At 43.3% G+C, this 27,464-nt stretch overlaps 1 protein-coding gene across 2 annotated transcripts in view; it reads left to right on the forward strand.

Moving 5' to 3' along the window:
- Window positions 1-27,464, forward strand: part of pdlim2 (PDZ and LIM domain 2 (mystique)) — a 43,325-nt gene that overhangs the window by 2,927 nt on the left and 12,934 nt on the right. For both annotated transcript variants that reach the window (XM_084055900.1, XM_084055899.1), the window contains exons 2-6: window positions 7,506-7,618; window positions 10,145-10,296; window positions 14,293-14,362; window positions 15,329-15,480; window positions 18,761-18,824. In XM_084055900.1, the coding sequence (XP_083912026.1) occupies window positions 7,523-7,618; window positions 10,145-10,296; window positions 14,293-14,362; window positions 15,329-15,480; window positions 18,761-18,824 (534 nt within the window). In that variant the 5' untranslated portion in view covers window positions 7,506-7,522. The remainder of the gene's footprint in view (window positions 1-7,505; window positions 7,619-10,144; window positions 10,297-14,292; window positions 14,363-15,328; window positions 15,481-18,760; window positions 18,825-27,464) is intronic.

Genomic DNA, 27,464 nt, shown 5'->3' on the forward strand with positions numbered 1-27,464 from the left:
GAGGCGACATTGTTTGACACATAAACGCTAATAAGAAGATGAGATTTGATGAAATTGAAAAACGGGCTTCACAGTTAAGTTCAGATGGTAATGGTCAATGGCTGTGTGCAAAATCAGAGCAATTGCTCCAGCCAGTGAGGAGAACCGGGTAGTGACACCACTACAAACAAACAAACAAACGGACACACGGACACACAGAGGTTACTAGAATTATAGTAGGATGTTTATTAAGAAAATCAAGTCTAAAGTTCGTCAAAAACCCATCCGCTTGTATTGAAATAAATTCTTTCTGACACCAGCAGGGGTAAAACGGCGAAACTGCAGGCCATTCATGAACTGTCACTTGAACCCTCTTCCTTATTCAATTCAATTTCAAAGTAGGAAGCTGGGCCCTTGGTTCCATTTGTACTCTTTCGTAGTTATAGGGGTCCTTGAAATTAAACCCCTGACACACGTGTGATGAACTTGAACAGAGTGGTGGGTGGCTGAACTTCACTATGCCTGCCTTTTTGTTGAGCTGAGCCCTAATGGTGCATGTACTGCAGAGGAGGTGGAGATTTGGCCTGATTGCTGGCTGAGCGGCCGAGAGTGGAGTGTGTTTAGGGTGAACAGATGTAACATGATCTCCAAATGATAATGATGATGATGCTCAGAGCAATAAGTGGAGCCAGTGCTCTGGTGCTGTCCTTGTCCTGTTCCACAATGCACACTTCGCAATACATTCTGCTGTAGCAGGGAGGACCCTGTCTCTGCAGTGGCCCTAAAGGGCAATAAAAAAGTATAAACTATATGTATAGATAATGTTGTTGTTTTTTTTGTCAATAACTCTACCAGTATGGTATTATGGAATACAATCCCAAATGATAGTATGTAGCCAATTGAAAAGACATGGGTTTATTAGCAACCACAGTTAAGAAAATATAATTATTTGTCAATGTGATCTCATGTCAACCAACACCCTTTATTCTCATTGTCTTAGTGATGGAAACTATATTTGACCACATGGGTGTGATTGGAAAATGCTGAGAATGCTATTCCACTCCATTCATCATTGGGGAGAGGTTTGTCATTGCATTCCTGTCTTTCTATTCAGAGGGCGTGTGTCCAGCAGGTACCCATCCCTTAAGCAGCCCTCAGGTAGGTAGAGCCCTTCCCAAACGTGCAGGTCAGAGCCGCCAGCTGAACAATATCACTCACGCAGGCAACCAGGACTGTCACACTGCCAAATGGCCGCAAACAAGAGATTTGTAAAGTGTGATTCATTCAAAGAACATTCCCCTGCAGCCATAGTGGTGGATCTGGAGTGTTCCTTCACATCAAAGTTCAGCCAGAGCTTTCACTAGGATGAATTGCATCTGCTTTGTTAATCAAGCCACTCTCTCTGTACTAGCACACTGGGAGTCATTTGTTTTACGTTTTGATCCAGTGGACTTTCCTCCCTGAGCTACAGGATAAGAGGAGCAGCCTGCATTAAGCATGGTTCTCTGTATAATCAAGAGAAAGTTGAGCAGTTGGACCCAGGTTGCAGTCCCGACCAAGTCAGACATGTTCATATCTAGTACTTGTTAACATTTATTTAACAAGTCTCAACTGTCCCATGTTTCTGTTGATACGTTCTGTGTCTGACCTGAGTCACCTGACATCTTGTTTAGTAGGCAAGGGATTCTTATTGTATTTGTACACAGCAAAATCCTGAGTGAGACCTACTGTACGGGTCCGTTTTTGCACTGCCAGGGAATGAACACTGGATTTGCAGTTAGTTTGTAGGCCAACTACTGTACTGTACATGTTTCCTTCAGATTAAACAAACAAACATTGTTGTTGATAGCAACCTTGTAAATAATTATTAAGTAATTCTGTAACGTTGTTATTAGCATTACTGGTATTGCTATGGTTAAGCATTCATAAGGTCTACTATTTTCTATAATTTGGATGTGGTGACATACTGATGAACCTAAAAACCTCAACATGGGCGTGTGAGTGTCATTTTGCCATACTTACCTCTTCTAAATTGCACACAATTTCACAGACTTGTTTTGGCAAGTTTCACTCACTCATCCAAAATTACGTCTTTGTGAAGTCATGGTAAACATAGATTAGGTAATTACTCTTAAGGCTCATTCAGTTTGTTTATACTTGATCAGATACATGGAATGTTTCATATTTAAGTTTGTGTGTCTACCACAATTCATTTTAGTTACAGTTTTACCAGATTTCCCATACCTCCCTTTATTTATAGAGTGTAAGCGAAAGGTTTGATTATGATCCGATTTAGAGGCCCTGAAGCCCAGCTCTCTGCATGTTGGAGCAGTGAAAACTTGGAAGTCAGTATTTGCAGACAACTGTTCATCTTTCTCGTGCCTCTACTGTCTCTTTGGCATGTGAAGCCCATATCTCAAATTCATGACAAGTGCCTTCAGGCCTTTAGAAGTGGTCCATGCAAGTGTGACATGCTCTTTCCTTAGCACTAAAGTAATATGTTGTCCTACTTGGAACCTGAAATGTAGTCTTTCCCAAGTGCCGCTCTGCCTCATTGATTTTCATTGACTTTTATCAAACTCATCATTCACCTTTGACACTCTCGTAATACAGCCGCCTAATTCAATGCTTTTATAGTAGTGTGATTGAGACTATGGAAAATAGTCCCCTTGGAGCCAGTTTACGCCATGCTGGATCCAGTTTACTCCATGCTGTCACTGTGTTCTAAGTATGTGGGAAACAAGTCCAAGGTATAATTAGTCAGAAGTGAGAGTATTTCACTGGACCTACCAGATTCCAGGTCTTAATTGCCCCCCGCCCCCTCCTTTCCCCCCTGTGTACCGAATGAGTGCTGACATGTGAGCCAGAGGAATGACTTCATGACTACAATTCCTCCCTATTGTGTGGGAGTGTTAAATTGTGCTGCCAAATCGGCATGGCAACAAAAGCATGGGGATGTCATGTCACTGGAATGGAAAGCACCTTTAGGTTATTGTTTATGCGTGTTGGCACTTATATTCAGTATGTTTCTCTAACACAAGTTTCCCATCAGGGTTCAGTTTATTGTTTTTTTTTTCAAAGCCCATAAACAGGTATTTAGCTGCTATCTGTAAAGCTTAGCAATACCAGAAGCTGAGACCTTCCGTGCTAAATCCTGCAAGTGTTAATGTAACTCTCTTAAGAGTGTACATTTACACTCTCAGAGTTAAATTGACACTCAGGACTTTACGTGTGAAGCCTCACTGTCACCCCTGTACCGTCACACTATCTGCCACTAGCAGCCTTATGATGTGTGGAGTTGTAAAAAAGCATCATGCCAATGATGCCTGGCCGGATAAGGAGAGAAGTTTTACCAAGGCACATTGGACTAATTGAGATCCCCTTGAGGCTTGGGAACCTTTGGGTGTCTGTTCCCCCTGTCATTATCCCAGATCCAATAACGACATTCATTTCTCAAGGCCACAGCAATTAACTAGGCCCTAATGATGGAAAGCCCAGTAACCTTGCTAATTGGCCCAGTCTGCTAATGACTAACTGGGTCTCTCCCCTGCCTGTCCCAAACACTTGTGGAATGTACAACCATGACTCCCAATGGGCCGGCGTTGAGTGGGAGGGAGGGGAGTGTGTAGTAACTGATGTCCTAGATCCTTACTGCAGCCGTGTTTATACATCAGCGACAAAGTGTTGTTTATATTTTCAAAAATATGTTACTTTTGTTGAGCACAACACTTTGTTGCCTCAGCCTGATGCTTTTCGAGGAATTCTGCTCAGGTCTGTGATCCCAGCATCCGCTTCTCAACCCACACTGAACACCATCACAAATTGTCTGGGACTTGACAGTATTTGAAAACTGAAAATGCAACATAATTCAGTTTTCCAAAGACACTGTTTGTGTGGCATATTTCATCATGAATCATGACCATGATTCAACTGTCTAGCCACAGAGAGCATTTTTCATAACTTGTCTACCAATTCTGTAGATAAGCTTCCATTGAGTTAGGAGAGTGAGCTTTGCATAGTCATCAATTTCTGCAGTATGAGATTGTAATCCAGTGATTACAAGGACAACTAACGCTTACAATCTGGCTCACTACCACATGCTCCTCTGTTCTCTCAGGTAACCGTCTTCCATCCCGACATCTCGCCACTCCGACTAGTGGCTTCCGCGTGCGGTTAGGGTTAGGGTGAGGGTTAGGTATAGGGTTCGTTAACGTCGGAAAGGCGACATGTCGGAAAGGCGCCATGTAACCGTTCTCTCACAGTAAGCTTGATCAAGATTCCAAAAGATGACCATGCAGTTGTCAAAATATTACCTTTTTGATGACATGCCTGATGCTTCTGAACCATTACTTTGCCTGTCGATCAACTCCAGCATACTGTAGCAGCAATCACATGTCCCCATAGCAAAACAAGACCAAGGGTTAGTTTCTAAACTGATGTTAAGCAATAGGGGTTGCAATACTGACACAAAGTTGATAGGCTGTTTGTATTGGTCGCAGAGGCAGGCACCCTGTTAGCCACAATAATTGATGGTATTATCTGCTGCCTTTTTACTTTATCTTATTACAACAATATTGCATAAGCACACATTTTCTTAGTGGTTCAACTGCTGAAACAATGCAGTATGTGTGTATGCACAGATGTTTGAGAACAAGTGCTCTGGCCTGTCAGTTTGTCTACTTGTTATGAAATCCCAATCAGTGCACGACAATCACAAGCATCTACCAGGGCTAGTCTGTAAAGAGAAACTTTACTCATATTTAGGACTAGGCTAACACCTGCATAAACTGGATAAAATGGTATTCTGAATCATAGGTTATAGCCAAAACAAAGGAAATGCCAGCATAAAGTCATGCCTCTGTGGTTTTCTGGTGTCGGACACATTTCTATCATGGTTTCGCTTTACAATCTTTCTAGCAGATACACTGTGACTGTGACTTATTACCTGAACCTTTTATTTTTGTAAATGTAGTGGAAAATGTGATTTCCCATTTTCTCCTAAATTTTAAATTTGGATTAGCTACAGCAGGCAGTGACATATATCTGTTATTACCTCTTTAAACAATTTGGTGACCACTGCCCAGCCCAGAGGGTTTAAGCTAATAACTTGAATTCTGGGTGTGTATCATTTAGCTGTTTCTGTGTGCCAGCATGAAGCTAATTGTATGAATTATACATGCTGGAAGGTACAGAATTAATTAATGGGATGGCATCCTGAATTCCTTATTGTGTGTTTCCTGTTTATACTTGACATTATAATCATTTAAAAACCCTAGATGATTCTAAATTGTCTGACTGTCAAAATAGTTTACACACTGATTTCTGAAGGATTAAGCTCCCATGCCGAACAAATTGAATCAGTGGGGCTCCTCAACAAAGTATTGAAAAAAATAAGTTCACAGCACCATATTATGAGACCATGTCCAAATCAACAAGGACCTGGATAGGCAATAATCATTTCTAAATTGATGACAATCATCAGAGATAGCCATGTGATCATAGTATTTATGTCTAGCCTTTTCCTGCCAACTCGAACTTAGGTTAGCATATTCATACAGTTGGTGCACACAGAATTAGAATGTACACATCCCTGTGTTTGTGCATCCACACAGATGGACTAAAGCAGACCGCTGAAGCCTATAATCATGCACCAGGCTGCGTAGGCTACTGGAGAAAATCTGAATGCCACTGTGGCCTAGTACGCAGCGTCACTATCGTTGCCAATTATCAATTTGCCATGCATAATCTTTTTTTTTAGCTAATTCTATGTTTATTGGCCAAGAGAGCTCTCTGTTTATGGGGAGTATTTCACTCAACAGGAGCCTGTCCAGATTTGTTTGGATTTGGGGTAAAAATCAACCATATTTGAGATGATTGTGAGGTCTGCCATATCCGGAGGCACAGGAATGACTCTCAAACCATCTCTCACCACATGGTAGTCAATGTCGACTGTCTGTCGCAACCTTTCAAAATACAGTTCAGATGTTTAATATGGTCAACCCAGCATCTATTGTGTACCAAATCCTCACTCCAGATACTGTACAGAACCATCAGAACCTTTCACTTTGGTGGCAGTTGATTCTTTATATTGACTATATCATTACACTCGGAAGCAGACTGCCTGGGGAGCAATAGCAGTAAATTGTATCGCAAACCATATAATCTAAAATAAGCCCATAATAAGAAACATTATTATAGATTTACTTGGCACATCACTTAAATGCGTGAGTCCTCGTACACTGCGGTAACGGCACGTCTTGGCATGCGTTTTCTCCGTCTCTAGAAGGACATTTGGATTTAATGAAACTCTGGCTTTTGGAGGCACTTTAGCAATGTTAGTCATGTGCCTTTGGTCTCAGATTCCTCCCATTCCTATTTGATGTGGTTACACAAGCTGTGTCAGGAGGACTTAGGCGAGTGGAAGTGAAGCGTTTTAGGAGATAAAAGGCGGCTTATGCAAATAATGGCACTTTTCACCTGTTCACCTGATATTAACATGAGCAGCAGGAACTCATGACTCTGAGATTCCAGACACGTCTGCGCGCGCGCACACACACACACACACACACACACACACAGAGTATGTCATCGCTGTCGGGTCCAAAACTGTTATTATTTAGTCTCAAGCTCTTGTTAATTCATTTTGATTAATTGGTTAAATATTTATAAAACCCACACACAGACTTCCCACACTGGTAGTTGGCGTCCCTCCCTAATCTGGGCATGTCATTATAGGTGAACATTTTCTAAAAGCTCAAGACATTTCAAAAATAACTAACATAGCCATAGGTGGGTTATGAGACAATCGGCGCCTGGGGACAGACATGTAAAAGGCCCATGCACCTTCCCGGGCTAAACTGACTTTTAGTCAACAACAGCACAATAAATCACCTGCACTTCAACAGGATTTACAGCACACATAAATGGCCTACAATTAATACCAAGTGCATATTAACTAAGACATGCCTTCACCTGCATCTCAACAGGAATTAGCACAGGAAGAACACTCAAAGCCAACAACACAATAACTAGTTTATTGCCCAAATTGCATAGAGTACCCAGCCCCTCTAAGTCCTTTAGATAAACGAAGGGGATACACACTTACCCCAAAAAGACTACTAAAATGAATGTTACACAGTATGACTTTCATAGAATAAATACAATTAAAATGACTTTTAGTTTGGCTTAAATTCATAGCTCACAATAAAATAAATGTAAATGTACAAAAAAGTGACATACATAAAAATATATATATATATATATAAATGAATAGATGTTGTATGTGTGTATGGCTAGCAGTTAGGCTGTACTGTTTTAGGGGTTAGAAAGGGGAAGGTCTCTCGAAGCAAGTGGACTGAAATTTAGAAGTGTATTTCTTCTTGGGAACTGAATCCATTTTCACTATTCAGCAGCAAACTGAGAAAAGAGGGTTTGAGTGAGCACAGTTTCTGCCCAACAGCGATGATATACATTTAACTATACTTGCTTTCTTGTATTTAATCTCATTCTGTCTTTTATTTCCACAGGGTTTTGACCTGATCTCATGATGGAACTGACAATGAACCTGATTGGCCCTTCCCCATGGGGCTTCAGAATATACGGAGGAAGGGACTTCAAGAAGGCCATTACAGTATCAAAGGTAATCCCAAATGGCCTTGTGAGTTGCCGGGCCTGGTCACATCTTATCACACTTTATCACACATATCCTCTGTTTTTGTCAAAACATAGCCGATAATGACATGCCCTGCCAACTCGACTTCCTCAATGTCTGAACTGCCTCTTTGCAGTTCTTGTGTTTGTTTGTGTTTCACAGGCTCCTTCATACCTGTTTCCTTCACTTCCAAAGTGGAATGGAAGTAGACTACATTAGAAGGAAACCAGTGATTGCTGTTATGTTCGGGTTGGGGCGGGGGGTTCCTGATTCCTGAGTGTTGATGAGATACTGTAAATGCATGTGTGTTTACATACGAGAGAGACCAAAAGAATGCGGATGCACATTATAGCTGCCCTGTGTTCGTATATACACACACATGCGTCCGTACTGTAAGAATGCGGATGCACATTATAACTGTCCTGTGTTCGTATACACACACATGCGTCCGTACTGTAAGTTCATGTCTTGGCACGTGTGTGTTGTTTTTTTTGTCGCTCTTTTTATTTTTCCAAATCTGTATTAAAGAGGAAGATAGAACAGACGAAGGGAAACATTTCCACAGGGAACAGACAGAAGACAGTAAACATCACCAGGAAACCCCTAGTAGACTGGGCCCTGCATGCCTGTGACACCCTTGCTTGCCCACTGCACATCCTGCCCCTTCCACATCACCACCGCCTGGAAAAATCAAGGCCAACTGCCCCGGTAGCTCCTCAAAATGATGTAAAAGCATGGCAGGGTACCAGTGCTTCAACTGGAGTGACTTCAAAAACACTTATTGTTTACCCACCCCCCCCCCCTCTTGACAATTTATGTTAGCAAAACAGGTCATCTGATGAATAATGGGCATTCCCATGTCATTTTGGTCCTTCTATCCAGTAAACAATGTCAGCATGTTTCCTCGTCTCAAATATCAAACGGTTCTGTGAAGTGACAGGGATTCAAACAGCGAGAGAAACCTCATCACCAAGAGAGGGTTGTAAAACGCAGTTGGAGAAGCGGTTTTGTTTGCCCACCCCCTGCTGTTTCCTCCTTTGGTTAGACAGCCCGGCTTTGGCCATCTGAAGTGGTTGGTGCCTTGGCACAGAAACAGCATGTATGCCCTCTTTCTCATCTGCCTCAAAGATAGCTTGCCCCTGTTTCTGCTAGGACACAGGCCCTGGAAAAAGAATCCCACAGCTCTTAGTTTATGTGAAACCAGGCGAGCCCTGATCAGGAAAGGCATGCACTATTGTGGGTCGCCAAAGTAATGCTTAATTACCTCTGGAGTGGGCCCACAGACGTGGCACCTCTATCCCCCTTCTTTACAAAATGGACAAACTCCCAGTTGACTGGCCTTCTCTCTCCCACATGCAGCCATTTTCCCTGTAGAGAAGTTAGGAGACCCTTTCATTCCCATTGATTGACTCTTTGTATGTTTTGTTCTGCTTTCTTTGTCGTATTTCCTCTCTGCTTTTAATTGTGGGGGAAGCCCTGCTGATGGCAAATGTCACGCTCTTCTCTGAAAGAGCAAGGAGCTGCAAAGTCAACAGCCTCATAATTAGTTCTTTGTGTTTGTGTGGTTGTGTGTGTATTCTTTACGGTGTGGCTGTTGGCCAAGCCATTTAAAGCAGGGTTTGTCTGTACAGCATGTATGTATGTATGTCTGTCCACTCAAAAGTAGACCAATCAAAGCTCATGCCGCTACATGCATGAGCATGACATCTTGAAACAGAAGCACCTCCAAATACTTTAGTTACACAACATAGTTCTTGTGAAACACTGCATGTTCATAAACTCCACAAATCGTAACTTTTGATTGTGACATTCCTCAGTTACAGTAAAGCCTGATTTATACTCATAGTAGTGCGTGAGTAGCAGATCAGCAAGCTCACGGGTCGCACTGTGTTGTGTCCTGAGCTTGTAGATAGTCCATCTTCAGTGTGTGACATTATGTGCAACCACATATAAATCAGGCATAAGTATGAATTAGGTTCAAGGCTGTTGTGTTTTGGTTCCCTTAATGTGGAAATCCGTCAGATGTAGACAGCGTTCTGTTGGCTTTGACATGTGGTGAAGCTAGGGTCAAAGGTCAGACCCTGGCAGTCAAACCAACAGCTCCTCTCTCACTAATGGCTTCTCCCCGAGGGTGCCATGAATCCCTCCAGTGTTAACCCAGTACTACCTGGTTCCATGTGTGTGAAGAGCTATGGTGTACAGTATGCAGATTTTGGCATTACACAATGCAACGATATACCTCATAGAATAAATTGGGATCTGGATTTGAGAGTATTGGTAACGGTGTGAAGGAATGTTTTGCTGGCCAACGGTAACTCCTAATGCATTCACAGCATTTCTTAGTGCTGCACATCAGCCATTAACACATAACCCGCATAGTCATAAGATACGCAGCTGCTTGCGCTTGCCAGATGGATTGCATGCATGTGTAGGTAGACCCAGTCCTAGGGTTCAGAGGGCAACTAAACCATACATAGCCCATATACCATTTCTTTTGTTGTTGTTTTTGAACAGGTCAACGAGGGCAGCAAAGCAGAGCAGGCAGCCTTGCAACCCGGGGATGTCATCCTGGAGATCAATGGAGAGAACACAGCCGAAATGCTGAACGTTGAAGCCCAAAATAAGATCAAGAACTCCAAAACCCAACTGCAGCTGCTTGTAGAGAGGTACGCAGGGCCCGCAGCTGTGGGCATGCAGAGACGTCTGAGCATAGATGTTTACATATTGATTCATTCTTGCCATGGTGATATGCAGTTTATGCTGGGGCAGCAAGCTTGCATGCATAGGCTGGTTCCTTTTCATACAGTTTATTACACTGTGGTAGTAGACCATATTAACACCATATGAGCCAGAGATTTCCTGGGTTTGTGGCCGGTCCACGCTCACCCAAGCCTCTGTCTCTGTTTCATATGCAGTTTTTATATTTTTTTTACTTTTTTTAAACTTTTACCACCCAAGCTCCCCACAAACAAACAGGCGATGGTAATCAACGGAAATGCCAATGTGTATCGGATCTACGATGCCAAAATGCTCCGTTCCCAAGCCATCGTCTGGTTAATAAAGTTTGTGTCGAGGTCTGCCAAGGCGTTGTTTAGATGGCTGGCAGCCGGCTACTAGAAAGGCTTTCCTCCTAAATGAGACTGGTCTCTCCTGGCATTCTGATTAAAGGTCCTCTTTATATTCTCATTTCTTTTCACGTACAGTAACCACCCCCCCCCCTCTCTCTCTCTCTCTCTCTCTGTCTCTCTCTCATTCTCTCTCTTTCTCACACACAGACACTCCGTCACTCTCTCTCTCTCTCTCTCTCTCTCTCTTTCTCTCTCTCTCTCTCTGTCTCTCTGTCTCTCTGTCTCTCTCTCTCTCTCTCTCGCACTTCCTCCTTGGATACCCTCCGTCCATGTGAGTGGATTTTTCCCTGCTGACCTCATGTCTCCTTCATTGCCAGAAACAACACTGTGACTCCCTGCCTGCCCAGCGAGACAATGGCACTGTGTAGCACAGCAGTGCCACATCCCTGGGCCCACTCTTTATATTAGAAGGTCTTCGGTGTCAATGCGTCCATTGGCAGGGATCTTCATATCTCCATTGACAAGGATTTTCATGTCAATGTGTCCATTGGCAGGGATCTAAATAGGACTCAAGACCTTCCACGCCAATTAACCTTGCAAACATTTTTGCACTAATAGCCCCTAATATTCATTTAGCCGAGTAGTATTTTGACTATTCTATTCAGCAGCTTGTTGGCAGTTTGTCCCCATCAAAAGAGCAGTGATGTGGGTATTGGCACCAGAGCTGCCATTGCCCATCAGAAATTCGGAATAGGCTGGCATTAGCCTGTCCTCAAAATAGGATAGTGTTGGTTTAAGGCGTGTCTGCTGCTAAATACAGAGGCACCGCTCTCTGTGTTGACACATCCTATAACCCATTCATCCCAGACGCTGCCAACTGCAGGCTTCTTTGTCACACAAAGGAACTCCACTATCAGTGTCTTGTCATTGATGCTTTTTAGTCGGGCTTGGTTCTCTCAGCTACGTCTTTGGGCTCCATTGTCCATTGACCCCTTGTGGATGATGTCATGTTGACCAGACCGGGGGGTTCTGAGATAATGAGATGGCTCTTTGCAGCTGCAAACATCTGAAGACCTCTTGGATATATATAGTGTGTAGTCGCACACTGGAGATGCCTCTTTTCTGTTGAGTTTACGTCTTGTGCAGTGTTGCCCTGACTGTACTCTAATTGGGCTACATCTATCGATTATTCTCTTAGTGATTGTTCTATCTAGTGAATATTTTCCAATTATTCGAAAAATCTTTTTTTTAAGTACCTTTTTTATTATTATTATTTATATCAATGAATCAATGCAAAACAAATTGATTAGTCTGATTAACTGTTGCAGCCCTATCAGACTTAACGGTCCATATTTGCTACTCGATTTAAAGACTTTTTTTTTTTGCCCTATACTAACAGTGTTTTTTATTAAGCTAAGAAGATGCATACTAAAGGCAGTCAGAATATGTTTGGTTTAGCAGGTTGCCTCTAAGTGACATGATAAAGTAGCTTTGAGCAAAGATTTTATATAGCTCGCAGAGATATTACTCAACCCCTAATTTATTTATCTGTTCTGTGCTCTCCAGAGAAGTTAGGCCAGTATTTTCACCTTTCTATGGTTAAGTGAAAGGTGACGGGTATTCCCTATTAACCTGTGCTAAATCATTTGCTGTTGTACAGGAGACCTGTAGCCAGACGTCAGAGGTCAGACACAATGGAGAGCGCTGCATTTAACCCAGACTGCCTCTCATTGTCTGAAGACCATGAAGTTCTCCTGTGTGGGCCTGCTGTCCAGTGTTAGCAACTGGAACCATTCCAGACCACAAATAGAATTCAACAGTTATGCTGCGATGAGCATTTTCCGATTTGGCCTATTCCTAATTCTTTGCAGCCAGCAACCTTTTCTGCTTGGCCTTTTTAATATGCCACCTAAGTAGTGTCTTATAACTGCCTGTTGTAAACATTGAAAATAGCCGATCTACAAGCTCACAAACCTCGCACTGCGAGGTGTTGTGAGCTTGTAGTACGGCTATTTTCACAATGTTTGCCTCTTTATTACGTAATATTTTACAATTTGGTATTAAAGGAGAATTTTGTACTATGTTTTTCTTACCTTTTATATGATATTACTATATCTTAAGATGATTGGTACAGTAGAAAAAAAAAACTCCATCCCTAGTCCACCGCAGCAAAAAACCCGAGCAGACGGTCCATGCTCTAGTCTAGATTGTGTATTTTTATCGCGATTTTATATATATATATTTTTTGTTCATATCTGACTTGCCTAATGACAGAAAACTGTCCCCAGTGTTTGTGTGAGATGCACCCCTCCGGAATTCTCGCAAGCCGAGATTTCGCCCGTGATCACTGATGTAAACACTACGGCGTCCCATTTGGGACAAAAACACTGTGGACAGTTTTCTGTCATAAGAAAGTCAGATCTGAACAAGAAAAAATATATAAAATCGCAATAAAAATACACGATCTAGAGCATGGACCGTCCGCTCGGGTTTTTTGCTGCGGTGGACTTGGAGTTAAGAAAATGTTCTACTGTACCACTCGTCCTAGGATATAGTAATATCATATAAAAGGTAAGAAAAATATAGTCCGAAATTCTCCTTTGAAAAGGTCTTAAAGGTCCTTGAATTGTCACTTTAGAAATGTGTAGATACCCTGTGTACACTTATACTGTATGTTGGTTTGTTTACTGTGCAGTGAGAAAACAATGTTGCACATTAAGCTAATCATCTGGGGACCCCCCAAAATAATTTGGGGACCCCACTGGGGGTCCCGACCCCCAGTTTGGGTACCACTGCAGTGTACTGTATGAGGACCCAGAGCCACTAGAGGTGTGTTTCTGGGCGATTTACCGCAGGCATCCAGGTCCTTCCTGTGTGCCTCCATTACCCCCAGACTCAACCAAGAGCCAGGCACAATCTGGCCCCGCAGCCAGGGGGGCACTGGATTTGTTTATGTTGGCCTCCTACACTGCCCACATTTTCCCCCTCCAAAGTCAGTGATGGAGTTGCTTACAGAATATGCTTTTTTATTTAAGAAAGCACAGTGAAAAAAGAAAAAGGAAAAAGGCCCTGGGTGGAAACATGGAAGGGCCGTTGGTGGGAATAGTTCTTGGAGAAGGGCTATTCATTTTAGGATTTTGCTGTACCTGTTGTGTGCAATAGTTTGTAAGAATCCAAACAACATACTGGTGGTTATGCTCCCCAGCACATTAGCTGAGGGGGAAACTAAGATATTTTTTTATCTCCTGCCTGCGCCTGAGAAATGATTCTTACTTAGCATTCATCGCATTCAACACTCAGCTCTACGATACTCACACAAGATATAGTCTGATTTATTTCCGTTTCAGTGTTTCTCTGCAAAATCAGTACATTAGCCATGACAAGTTAATGAATATTGTTATAAACTTGCATGCAGTATGTGATAATATCTGCTTCCTGAGTTGACTTTGGCTCTAATGTCTTTGACATTGTGCAGACTTGAAAGATTCTGGCTTTACCCCACACATGGGAATGAAGCTGAGATGTTAAAGTGTTGCTGTGTACATTATCAGTGTTTGCATTCAATTGAGCCCTGTTGTATTTCGATCCCTTCAGACCTGAGCCTCCCAGTCCTGGACAAACCAATGGAATCAGCACACCAGAGCAGCTCACCGGACGCTTCCAGGTCAGTGCGGATTCTGAATGATGTGCACATCTGTGATGATGTACTGTAGGGCTTCTCTGTGAACACTGCAGGCTTCTTGTGTGTTTAATTTAGTTAGTTTTTATTGGCAACCATTTGGATAATGGAGACATTCTTCCATACACTAGTATGCCCAGAACGGTGTTTCCTACCATCGCTGTTGTTAAACGACTACATCTTTGTGTCCCTGTCCTAATGGGGGTTTGTAATTGGTTTATGCCTTAGAGGCAAACAGATTCGGGGTCTGCTTCTCCTTTCTCTCATTATTTCCTTATATTATGAGACCTGTCTGCTTATGAAGGATTAACAAGATCCAAGAGAATGTTATATATCAGTGCTGGTTCCTGTGTTTTATTGGGATGTACTGTAGGACCAAAGTGGAGTCCCATTGGTAGCACATCACAAATACAAGCCTTAAAGCTAATGTGTGTGACTCAGACTGTCATCAAGCTATACGGTGGTATTGAATAACGATTCTGTGGGCCTGGTTTCTCTTACTCCATTATAATGTCACTTAGACATGACTGTTCCTCATAACCATTTGACCTCTGAAATAGTTTCTCAAGGTCTTACTTAAACTTTCCATTGCCATGCTCTGCATGCTTCATTGTCATGTTAGCAAAACAAGCTATGACAGTTCAAACATTTGTCTGCCTGTATCTATACTGTATGTACTGTATATGTTTTTATATAGATAGCATTTCCTGCAATCATATACAGTATATAGTGTAGATATGTATAGTACATCTACTGAATGCATCTATTCTGTATTGTACTGTATTCATCTATTTAGTACCATACCATATTTCCTGTTCTGTTATTTCACATTCTGTTATTTCCCAGTCTTTGGCAACACTCAATATTACTAGACGGATGCCAGTTAAGCTTACTCTGAAATAAACTGAATTAAACTAACTTTAAACTTAACTGAACTGTGTTGTCATGCAGGAGGCGGTGCTGGTTAGTCGAGATGAGAACCAGAACTACAGAGAATACACCATCTGCAGCCCTGCCTCCCTCTCTCCCGGACCCTACTCCCCTGAGCCCCCACCCAGCCCTGATGGCAAAAGAGAGATGCTGACACCAACCAGCAACAAAAGGCACTGCTTTTGTTCGGTTTTAGTTTATTTGCACAGTGAAACAAAGTGATAAAAAAAAGAAGAAAACGGGCACAAGGCAGCGCAAACGGGCAGCGCCAACCGACGCAGTTGTCATTTTTAGACACTAAATACCAAATGATCTTGCGCCTATTTAGCACCCATGGGTGTGTTTGGTCTTAAAATGAGGAGAGGCATTGCTATCTTAAGGTAATAAGGATAATAAGGAGGTAATTAAGGATCTAGGCCAGACTATCTACATATTTCATTGGGTAACTGCCTGGTTTCTTTGCACAGAGACGAGCCATGAGGAGAGAGGAAGGGAGAGAGAAAGGGATAAAAATAGATGCATTTATTTCAATTAGTAGTTGCCTACACTATTACTTATATAACATCTTGATATACCTCTCATCCTTTAAGAATGTCTTAACCCATTGCATCCTGTCTTTCTTTATCTGTCTCTGCTCAATGGACAGTAGTTAACCCCTTGGATGCAATTTAAATGGGTCATGGGTGTCCTGGCCGACTTGGAAGGATTTTAACAGTCACTACTATCCATAGTTACAAGTTCCAACGCTATAAAAACTGGTTAAACATTGGACAAATTGTCAAATAATATAAGAAAGAGGCAAAAATGATGAAAATAGCTGATCTACTGTACAAGCTCATTGCGCCTTGTGTTGCGAGGCGTTGTGAGCTTGTAAATCACCTATTTTCACAATGTATCTATGGAACTGAGTGAAATTAAATTTAATGCCTCAGCTCCTACAATTCCAAGTGCTTGTCAGGATCGTGGGTCCCCAGTTCAAATATGATTATTTTGAGGGGTCACGGCCTGAAAAGGTTAATCACTGGTCTAAATAGTGCCCTGTGTGTTGTAAAAAGAAATCACGCCACTCAGACACTGGTAATTGTCACGTGGTATAATATGGTTGGGTATAAATGTACTGTAATGTTTCCGGGTCTTTAAGTAATCAGTAGACGCCTGGCCAGTGGCCACAGGTTGGCTTCACCTGAAACTCGTGTCTCAGTTATTTCTTTCTATAATGGCGTGGTGGCAGTCGGCGTCTGAACTCAAAAGCCTGCGTTCTAATCAGGTCAGGCGGCCCAGTGTTATTCCGCTTTTGCAGAATAACATAAATAACTGGGGACGGCATAACGAGGCAGTGGAAACGCGAGTTCAAAGGAGATGGATAGGGCTGGAGAGGTCTTCTCACCGTGCACAGAGACAGTGGTCACTCGACTCACTCTCAAGGATGGAGAGTCAATCAATAGTTTCGAGAACTGGAAGCAGAATCTCCTATATACTCTGTCACTGGATCCAAGCTTTGCACCGTTCCTTGCCGACTGAGTTACATGGCTGAAACGGAGCAAGGCATGCCCACTGAGGGGTTTCCATGACGACAGAGAAGTGGTTCCTGATGCAAGACGCTGTTTGGCACAGCAGAATGTAAGAACTTTGGAGTTAATGCTGGGGCAGATTGACAATTAGCTCAATATCACTAGACTAGAGTGTATTTGGCAAACTATCAGGCAGCACTTTGGTTTACATGCCACTGGTGCCAGGACACTCGCCATTTCCTGAGTGAGTGCAGCTATCTCCCCGACAGTGACCGGGGCTACATCAGCGGCACGGCGGATCGCGAAAGTCGTGGAGAAACTGATGCCGACAGTGATGTAAGTGACAGCTCATCTGCACAAGTCCCCAGCTCCTCCACCGCTCCCAGCTCCTCAGAACAACTGGACGTGTTCTCTGGCCACCATGGCGTCCGCATCACGTTCGATAGTGGGGCCACAGGTGACATGATACGCCATTCCACAGCTATGAGGCTGCCAAGCTGATGGAGCCTCAAGGCGGATCACCTTCACTCGGGATGACAAGGTGTTCCAGTTCGCCCGTCTCGTTGTGGATAATCTTGACGTTAAGGTGCTTGCTGGCACCCCCTTCATGAAGGTTAATTGCATTGCTGTCTGACCTGCCAGGAGAGAGGTGAGGCTTGGTGATGGCACAATATACAAATATGGTTCTCCTGCAGCAACTTCAAATCCCCCAAAGACTGTATGACCGGGATAGTTTAGTGGGGCGTCGTTGCCTGACAACATACAGCTGGCCCACCATGTGAAACGTGTCCCACGTAAGACTGCGTACTCAGTGGCGATGCCGGTTGACCCGGGTAGCCTCCTCCCGCCATCTTCTGGGGGGTTATTTCCTCCTGAGTTATTTCCTCCTATTATGGCGCTATCATAATTCATCTGACCTAATGGTCAGTGTATTGTCACTGATATTACTGCTCATATTCTGATCAAAGACTTGATGTTGGATCCCATTTAGAAACATGACTGTACTGTTTAGACAGGCACCGTATGGACCGCATGTTACAATAAGTGCTCCTTTGACTCCAAAACAGGCCCAGAGTGAATAGGTACGAGAGCGACAGACAGAAAGTGGAGCCATGGGATTGTGCTGTAGTAACAAAGGATATGCACAGGATATCACATTCCACTGTTTTCATTCACACCAACAAAAGGCCAGAATGTGGAACTTTCACCACTCTCTCACTCTGTATGCCCTTTTGGAAATCTCATGGGTCATTTTGTACTGTAGGTCACAGTTCAAGCCCCAAATCCACTCTATGCAGACTGGAAATGCTACCATCTGATTCCCTTCCCTACTACAATAAGACCTGAGGCCGATTCTACAAATGCCTTCTAAATCAGTAGTTGTCACACTTTCAAGATTCATTTATTTTTTTCTCAAAAATAGCAGATGTACAAGCTCGCAGCTGTGAGCTTGTATATCTGGTATTTTTTAATAGCCAACGTTAAATCTAAAATGACACAGATGCTTTCCCGGTTTTAATGGGTTACCCACTACACAGCCCTACTTTATACTCCATAGAACGACAGTGTCGCACACAAGTAGCAGCAATAGCAGATCTACATTCCCAGAACACGTCGCATCGCAGCGCGCTGTGAGCATGTAGATCTGCTGTTTTAACTGTTTTTGAAAATTTGTGAAAAGTCTTGAAGATTTTTGATAGTGTTCGCTGACATGCCTGGTTGAAAGTTTTTAAAATCTTTTTATATCATTAACACAAACGCGTACATCGGCATAATGCCATCATATGGCATTGAATATTGTGCAATATCTTTTGTTGTATATGTTATGATACATGTATTTCAATACACTTTACTGTAATTTGATTGAAACCACGGTGATTGCTTTAAATGAGCAATCACTCATCACACAGTTGATTGACTCATGTTTACTTTATTTTCACAGCATCCAGCTGCGTCCCTGGTCTCCAGAGGAAAGGAGTCACAGGCTATCCAGACCTCTGTCACAGGTCTGTATCCTTTGTTTATTTTCTCATAATTTTGCATGTTATCAAAGAAAGCCATTTGGACCAGATTGTGAAATGGGTGTTGAGCTCACAATACTGCTGAATTTGAGTTTTATGACACATTATTTAGGTTACTGTCCTGTCCCTTAAAATGATGATGTATGTCTCATATGGTATGATCCGTAACAAATGAAGAGAATCCCGCAAACTGTCTGAACTTGCAATGAAAACATTAATTATAGAAGAAATTATAATGTTTGGTTCTCAGACCTTCATGGAAAAGCCATGATTTGACTGAGTAATCAAGAGGCTTCTTTTCTGAATTATGGTACAGTTACTGGTTTGGGGTAGTAGGCAGTGCCGCCATTATGTAAACATCGTTTGGATGTAGAATTTCACACAAATGTCATATGTGCCCGCAAATTCATTCTCCCATTCATTGTCTATGGAGCTGCAATTCCTGGCCATACGTCAATATGACATCTCTAATTAGAGCTTCAGTCCTCTTAGTTCTGGCTTTGGGAGAGGACTATTCATGTTGCTAGATACCGCTGGTATCCTCATCTGCAAGAATAACATTTCTTGACTTTGGTATTCCCATTTTAATGATTTAGTTCAAATGTGTTGTTGACAATATTTTGAGGCTAGAAGAAAGAGAGGATGCTGGCAAGGCAGGGAGTGTATAAAGTGAAAGGTCAATGATATAAAAGATGTGACATTCTGTTGAACAACCTTCTGGCAGTGATTAGCTCTGAGCCTACTGCAAAGATGAAAACCATTAGCTTTCAATGAAACAATGGCCTTAACCTTTTAATGGTCTGCATGGAGAATGACTCATTAAAAACCCAGTCAATCTGGGATTGGTTTCAACGTATGAATTAAGAGTTATATTCTCATACATCTTTTTTTTTTTTTTGCTTTTTTTATATGTTTTGGTATTTTCTGCCTTTATTTTGAGTACAGTGGAGATTGACAGGAAACAGGGGAGAAAGTCAGGTAGTGACACGCAGCAAAGGTCCGCCGGGCTCGGCAATCGAACCCGGGACTTGCTCTCAGGCTGCATCAGAGCCTACAGTATATGTGGTATGCGCCTTATAGGGCATCGGCACCCCCATTCACATACATTTTTTAAGTTTGAATTGTAGATTACCCCATACATCAAAATATAGTTCTTAGTCATTCACCTAGAGAATAAAAACGTCTCCATTGCTATTTTTTATTTTTGGTGGTGGGGATACCCATTTGTTTACATTTGTACCACTTCCCTCACTTCCCTTCCTTCTAAATGGTTAAAATATGGACTTGGGTAGATTGATGCCCGAGTTTGCTCTGCTTATTTACTGCCTATTGGAACAAGACCGAGGAAGAGGGGAGAAGGCGTCTGGAAAGACTTGAGGGACTTATAGCGGGAGAGAATGTTGTGGGAAAGTTCATCATGAGATATTTCAGCTATGCCTAAACGGTTGGTCTCAAGCACCCGGCCCACTGAAGGCACAACATGGGACATGACGACGGGACAGGAAAAAACATACAGGACCTTTTCAATGGCTCAAGGAATTCCAATCATTTTTATCACTACTGTGGATATTTCATGAAGTTAGATAAATATGCCCCCATTGGCCATGGGCTTGAACTTAAAAACATTGACGTTTTCCATCTACGGGGCTGCTTGAAAGAGACATTTTGAAACATTTTAATTGGCTGTGGGAATTGTTTTGTTTTTGTTGTTTACACGATAATGGCATTGCAAACTTGACCTCTTTGAACTGAAGCTTGCGTCAGCATAATTTGTACCTCTTGCACAATGAGTAGAACAGACCGACCAGCCTAGTTATGACTTGACTGGGCAAGTCCATAGCCAAAGGATCTGGTGTCAAGGTCACCATCATTACTTTCCCCTAACACTTTTGACTGATCTCTTTGTTGAGCATTGCACTAAACTAAAGTGATCTTTGACACCGATAAATCTGCTTCTGGCAACTGTCCATTCTTTCAAATACAGTAAAAGATTCCTCCTTTTATATTGTCTGTGATTTAAAGGCTAATAACAGTTGGATGTGATTTAAATGTGCTTGACATGTTGTCTCCTTCAAAGGCTCTGTTTAAGAGGTTTAAGGTTGGGGTTTGGGGGGTCTGGCGGGGGGGGGGGGTGGTGCACGGGCGGATATGAACCTTCCTGACCAGGCTGCTTTGTAGATGGATCAGAATGACACGAGAGGGTTATGAGATGTTCAACGGGATGCTTTTTCAAGTGCTTACATCCCAGCTGAGCCAAGCGCCCCGGGCTGACAGTAGACTGGAGCCTATTATGGATCTATCTTGTTGGCTGAGAGCTTTATCAGAACGCCTGTGGGAGTGCACCATGACTGTCTAACGTGCTCCTTGGATGTCTGGGCCGGCCTTACATGTTTGTGGTACTTAGGGAGGCAGGTCGGCCAAAGGGCCATGAACCTTTGCTTTGCACTCCTGTGTTTGGTGTGTGTGTGTGTGTGTGTGTGTGTGTGTGTGTGTGTGTGTGTGTGTGTGTGTGTGTGTGTGTGTGTGTGTGTGTGTGTGTGTGTGTGTGTGTGTGTGTGTGTGTGTGTGTGTGTGTGTGTGTGTGTGTGTGTGTGTGTGTGTGTGTGTGTGTGTGTGTGTGTGTGCTCCTGTGTGTGTGTGTGTGTGGGGGGGGGGGGGGGGGGGTGTAGGGGTGTTCTGTTTTCCTGCTTTTCATTTTAAATAGAATCTGACTCTTTAACCTCATTTTGTCGTCGTCAGTGTTGGAATCCGTATCCTCTGGGAGATGTTGCATTCCTTCCTTCTTCCCTCCACTCCAACATCAACTTGACTTTGCTTTTCTCTCCTTGGACCGTTCGTTCAGTGGCTTGGAATAAATATCCACTAATATGTTTCTTTTTGAGAGGAATGCTGTCTGAAATGTCAAAGCAGTGTTACTTGGACACTCGCACACAGTTGGATTAAACTGTCTGAAGACCACAGCATCCGCTATGTGTTTTCCTTTCACCAGGGCTTGTTTTGGAGAGCTCCCCTCTGTTCTCTACAGGCCGTCAGCCTCACTCCCCAACAGTGTCCCAACAACCTATAGTGGATGGGAGTGAAGTTTTGGCCTGAGTCTCATCTTCCACAGGACACCTCCCTTCTTAAAAAATAAAATAAGAAACATTAGTCACGAGCCTCCTGCCGTGGTGATTTGATTAGTAAGTGGGAGGCCTTTTGAGAGAGGTTCAGTGGGGTGTAGAGGCCTGCCGTGGACACGCCACAACTGTGTGCTGCTGTGCTGGCTGGCAGCAACACAGTAGCCCCAGTGAGATGTGCAGGCTGAGGGCCTCCCTGACAAGGCCCTCTGTCCTGCCTGAGAGGTGCAGAGTGCTGCTGTATCAGGTGATCTGCGTCTCTGAAAGGCACCGTAAAGGGCTTTTCCACCCCTGTTTTGGCTCCTTGAGTGAGGAGAGAGGGATGCGCAACAGGATCCCCCATTTGCCAGGGTATTGGATGTCCTGAGAAAATGCACTGGACAATAGTGGGCTGTGATGGCAGGGAAGGCTTGCTGTTGCTTTTCCTTCAGGACCACAAGGCTGTTTTGTTGTGTGATGGGAGCTGGAGGAGACGGGGTGGGAGTCAGGGGGATGGGTGAGTTGAGAGTGGACACTAGGGAGGCCCTCTGCCATTCCCAAACTGTACTTAAGCCATCACGCCCCTCCGCTGTGCCCCAAGGCTGATCTAACACAGCAATGCCTCTTTGTGGCAGACCCAGAAGTCCAAAACTATGAACAACAGCGTATGCATAGTGACTACAGGGATTAATTGTACTGGAACATATTTCATTCTGTTAAAGATTAACAAGTGAAGTACTGTAGTATGCTGTTAACAAAAGAGAAAGTACATTGCATGACTGATCGCATGAATTTGTAGTATTTTATACTGTATGTACTAGGACTATAAACTATAGTTTATAGTTTGTAGGATCACTCAGTGCGATTTTACAAGAAAACTAATCATCATTCACACTCTTCAATGTCAACTCTAGCATCAAGGCCGATCTCTTGCTGCAGTTCTTCACCCACCTCCTCCACCAGCTCCACCTGTTTAGCTCTGCTTTTATCTACCATTGGGGATTAGGTTACCCCTGTCCAAAGTCTAGTCTAAGCAGTGAGCCATAAAAGCCGATCTAGTTTGCCAAAAAACAAACTTAGTGCCATGTCATAACCATCATTAAGCTATCAATATGTGATTTGTCCTGATAGAAATGCACTGTAAAATGTCTCTTTGGGACAATAAAGTCTTGACCATGACCGTATCTGTCCATGTGGATTAACATCCTTCGGGAGTCAGTGATTCAGTCAAAAATCTGCATATTTCTGTGTACTGCACATATAACATACAACGGATGGTTTCCATTTAACAGACTAAAGTTGTTGTGGTGCAATTTTAGCAGGTTCAACATTGTCCTCTGTAGTCTCATATTGTCATCGCATGACGTGACTAGCTGTGTTTATGGGTTTAGCACAGTGTATCTTCTGGCTCAACACCACAGCAAAAAAAGAGGGCCATCTAGAGATTCCTGGAAGCCTGTTCTTGGTCTGTAGCTGAGCTGGAAGGCCCACCTTCAGGATTCACAGCAGAGCAGAGCATCTGTTTATAACATCAGCAAGTGACCACAACAGAATCCCTGTTGGGGGACAAGCAGGGCCAAAACCAAACTGCTTTTCACGAGACACAGCCCATCACCAGGCCATTAGGACCAGGCTCGCAGTCTGGGTTTCTAGTTGCTGTACTTTGAGGTTCTTGAGGGTTGCCTTGGTGGGCTGCCTCATCCTGTGTCGGAGGACAGGGTGGTTGCTGTATAAATAGCCCTCCTACGGCGGGATGGCAGGCCATTGCAGGGTGACAGTCAATGTGGGGCCCATGCGGAACAGACTAGTGCTCCTCACTCTGCCAGAACTGGGTGGGGACACCATGGCTGCGTGACATGTAGCTCTGACGTCTTTATCCGTGTATAATTAATTTATCTGGAAGGCAGGGCAACTACACAAAAGCCCATCCAAGCCTTCATCCATCTTCTGCCCATCCATCCATCCATCCATCCATCTAAACCACACCTCCCTATTGGCTGGCCAGCTCACAGCAGGCCGGCCTGCTGTGACCATCCTGGTCTATTTTGGAGGTTGTGGTGGCCTGGAGTGCAAAGCTGTGGTCATAACTGTGGAACAGAAATGGAGGCCTGGCATTCAAGAAATAGAAATATTGTTTTGTTTCTGGTACACGGTAAAACTTTTACATTTCATTTTGCGCATTCTGCGAGTGTTTCTGGTCTTTATCTCCCAGATCCAGTCGAAGCTTTGCACACAGACGGATCGACTGAGAATATGATGGTTGGAAATGATGTGCTATTTCAGGTCCAACGTGAGCGGGGCTGTTGTTTGGCTTGGCACACCGATGGCACGCTGTCTGACGGGGGCAAGTCGAGGCAGTGTAGGGGATGGTGTGTGTGTGTGTGTTTGTGTGCGGGGGGAGGGGGTGTCTCTTCTCTTCACAGTGAGGTCTGTGAGTGGACAGAGCAAGGCCCTTTCACGTGGACGACCGGCCGTTAAGCCCGGGGGTTCATTGTGGCCCCCGGCTGGGCAGCATGCCTCTCCTCATCCCCACCGATTGATCAGCACGCATGTTTTTCTTTCCCCTGAAGTGGAAAGCAAACTGGGCCGCTTCTGATTCCCCTCGCCTTCCAGGCCCCCAGGCGCACTCGTGGGGACACTCAACCCTGTTAGCTTTATGGGGGGAATGTTGGCCAGGAGAGATGTGCCTATTTAGCAGTGCAGTTTAGGCGCTGTTTACGAAGGTGGTTGAATGGTATGTCAGCATTCCATAAGATGTTGTCGGGGGAACTATGTGTGGATAACTGGCCCATGGTGCATTCACGCCAGTGAAAACATGCAGCATATATTCCTCCAGTTTTACAGAGGACAACACCCAGACGTTGGGATAATGGTTACTATGGCTCCGTTTGTTTGTCATAAATCATAATTGTTAAGCTGGTAAAAATCGCCACCGCAGGTAACACTCAGGAAAAAGATTCTTCTACAGCTCGGCACCATAAAAGTCGATCCTGCTGATATTTGAGATTTATGTATGCTCCAGCCAGTAGATGAAATTCGAACGAGGCTAATGCTACACTTCATCATTAAAATATTTAATTATGCTGCAGCACTACGACGACACAGTTACTGTACCTCTGTGTGAAACCAGAGAGCCAGAGAGACCAGGTGGGCGCTGTCAACTTGTTTAATATAGAACACCTCTAATTACTGGAGCTGAGATACTGCCGGGCTCGTTAACCATTAGGTACTTTTGAAATTGAGCACTACAGTATCACCTCTGAGCTTGACAGATGAGCTGTGAAACAAAAAGTGCCCCTCTCATTTAGCCCTTCCAACACATGAACATAGCTTTTATAATCCAATGCCAGTGATCAGCACACGGTGTTTGTCCTGCTTGTTTGTTTTATCCATAATGAACCGCCTGTTCATTGTAATTAGAGTCAGAACGATGTATCAGTCTGGCCGATATATTGGCCATTATTTCACTTTCAACCTGGAGTAACTATTTTGGGCATATCACTATAGGCGGGAATTTCAATTGGTTTTTGATTTTCAAAAATAGATCTACAAGCTCACAACACGTCCCAATGCGCTGTGAGCTTGTAAATCAGCTATTTATGAAAGAATTTGAATAGGGTGGTTAAATAAATGAAAGTTCAGCTTGTATTTATTTTTATACTTTCAAAATGTTATTTGTGTTTATGTTTTAATATTAGTCAAAACATCTGTATGTACTGTACTTCATTAGTACTCTCCAAATTCAGGATCGCCATCAGACCCGAAAATCTGGCATCAGTCAGCTCTAATTGTAATACGGTGCAGTCAGTGTATACTGTATGAGAAGCTGCATTCAGGCGATCATAAATTAAAATGTATCATGAAGTCCAGCGATTTTAACCCCCCTCCCAATCCCCAACCATAACGAGCTCCAGATGTTTAATGAGCTTGATATGCTGTTCCAGTCGGAGCCTTGTGGGGAATTTAATAAGACTGAAAAATGTGTTGCTCATGGGCTCTCTCCATTGGATAAATAAATGGTACAGTAGTCCTGTTGAATTCATTCCACAGGGTGCTGCATCATCGGTGCCGCTTTGGTGGCAGTGTGGGTGATGAAGGCCCCCCTCTGGGTTCAGACCACCTATGATCTCTCACTATCACATGAGACGGCTTTGCCTTGTTACTGGAATCTGAAGGTATTCACATTGAACGTGTGTCGCACGCTCATGTGGGAGAGCGGGTTTGCGGAGAGGGTAGCCACACAATTAACATCTACACACATTGGTTATGTGTTCAAGTTTAGCGATTATGTCATGGTGTGTGTGTGTTTGTTGTTCAGACAAACTGTACAAACAAGTCTTAGGTAGTATTATTCACTAGTTGACTTCTGTCAGTGGCTGTCTATGTTTACGCAGGGTTGAGGTTGGGATGTTTTGCAGGACGTTGTTGCCTCAGCAAAACGGGGCCTTGTCACAGTCAGACAGTGGAGACTGGAGAGTGAGTTACGCTTACAGCCATCCTGTCATCCCCATCTCTGCACAGTAAAATCCCCAGGGTTAATTTAAACGAGCTGCTTGTATGAATGGAAGCAAATGGACCCTTACAGGCCTGCAACTCTGGGAGTGTACATTCGTACACTCCCAGAGCTAAATTAACACTGAGGATTTTACTGTGTACTGTTCATCGGGCCTCTAATCTTGTACATATGGTGTGTATCAGGAACTGTCTGATGGTGTGTGTGGCCATGATGAGTGGTAGACAGAGGGAGGGATGAGGGGGAGACCATGTCTGTCATTATCACTGGCATCACAAAAGATCGCTGCTCCTTTAAGCCATGTTATTGAACATTGTAATACAGAACGCTGGACAGTCATGCTTCTACAGTATATATGGATGACCTTTGAGGGTTAGAGATGAACTCGCAATGAGGATATGTGGTGTATACTGTATGAAGGAAAATCACTTAATCTTACTAAATGATTAATTGCACAGAAATGAGACTGAGATTATAAACTTAGGACAAGTTGTAAAAGAAAAGGACAAGTTGTAAAAGAAAAGTGCCTATATAACTGTGAAAGTGCTTGATATAATTTCTATGGCGTGGCTCTACAGGAGTCATCTAGCCATCTAGAAGAGGGTCTGTCTTGGTGTCTGTGTGTGCACCGTCCGGAGCTAACCGCTGGACCGATTAGTGCCAAATATCTTGTATAATCTGCCAGTAGGCCACAGAATTACCTCCGCTAATTGTTTTTAAGTCAAGTCCGTTTTGAATCATACATAATACAGTAGATATGTCACATGATTAGATTGTTTAGGTATATTAGGTGCTTGAGTCCTTAATACTTAATAATTTGAGTACTTAAGTTCTTAAGCCCAAAACAAACTTAAACTTAAATACACCTAATATACTACCTACATACTAATGACTGAATTGTATGATTCTGACAGAAAATGGATGCAAAACATTTCTGAATTTGTGTCTTTCTCTGGAGAAACTTCACTTTATTAAAGAGTGCTGGGAATAATGATCTGTAAGAATATGAAGTGGTAC

The sequence above is a fragment of the Gymnoscopelus microlampas genome (assembly GCF_963454915.1).
Source record: "Gymnoscopelus microlampas genome assembly, chromosome: 4".
In the NCBI taxonomy this organism is placed as follows: Eukaryota; Metazoa; Chordata; class Actinopteri; order Myctophiformes; family Myctophidae; genus Gymnoscopelus; species Gymnoscopelus microlampas.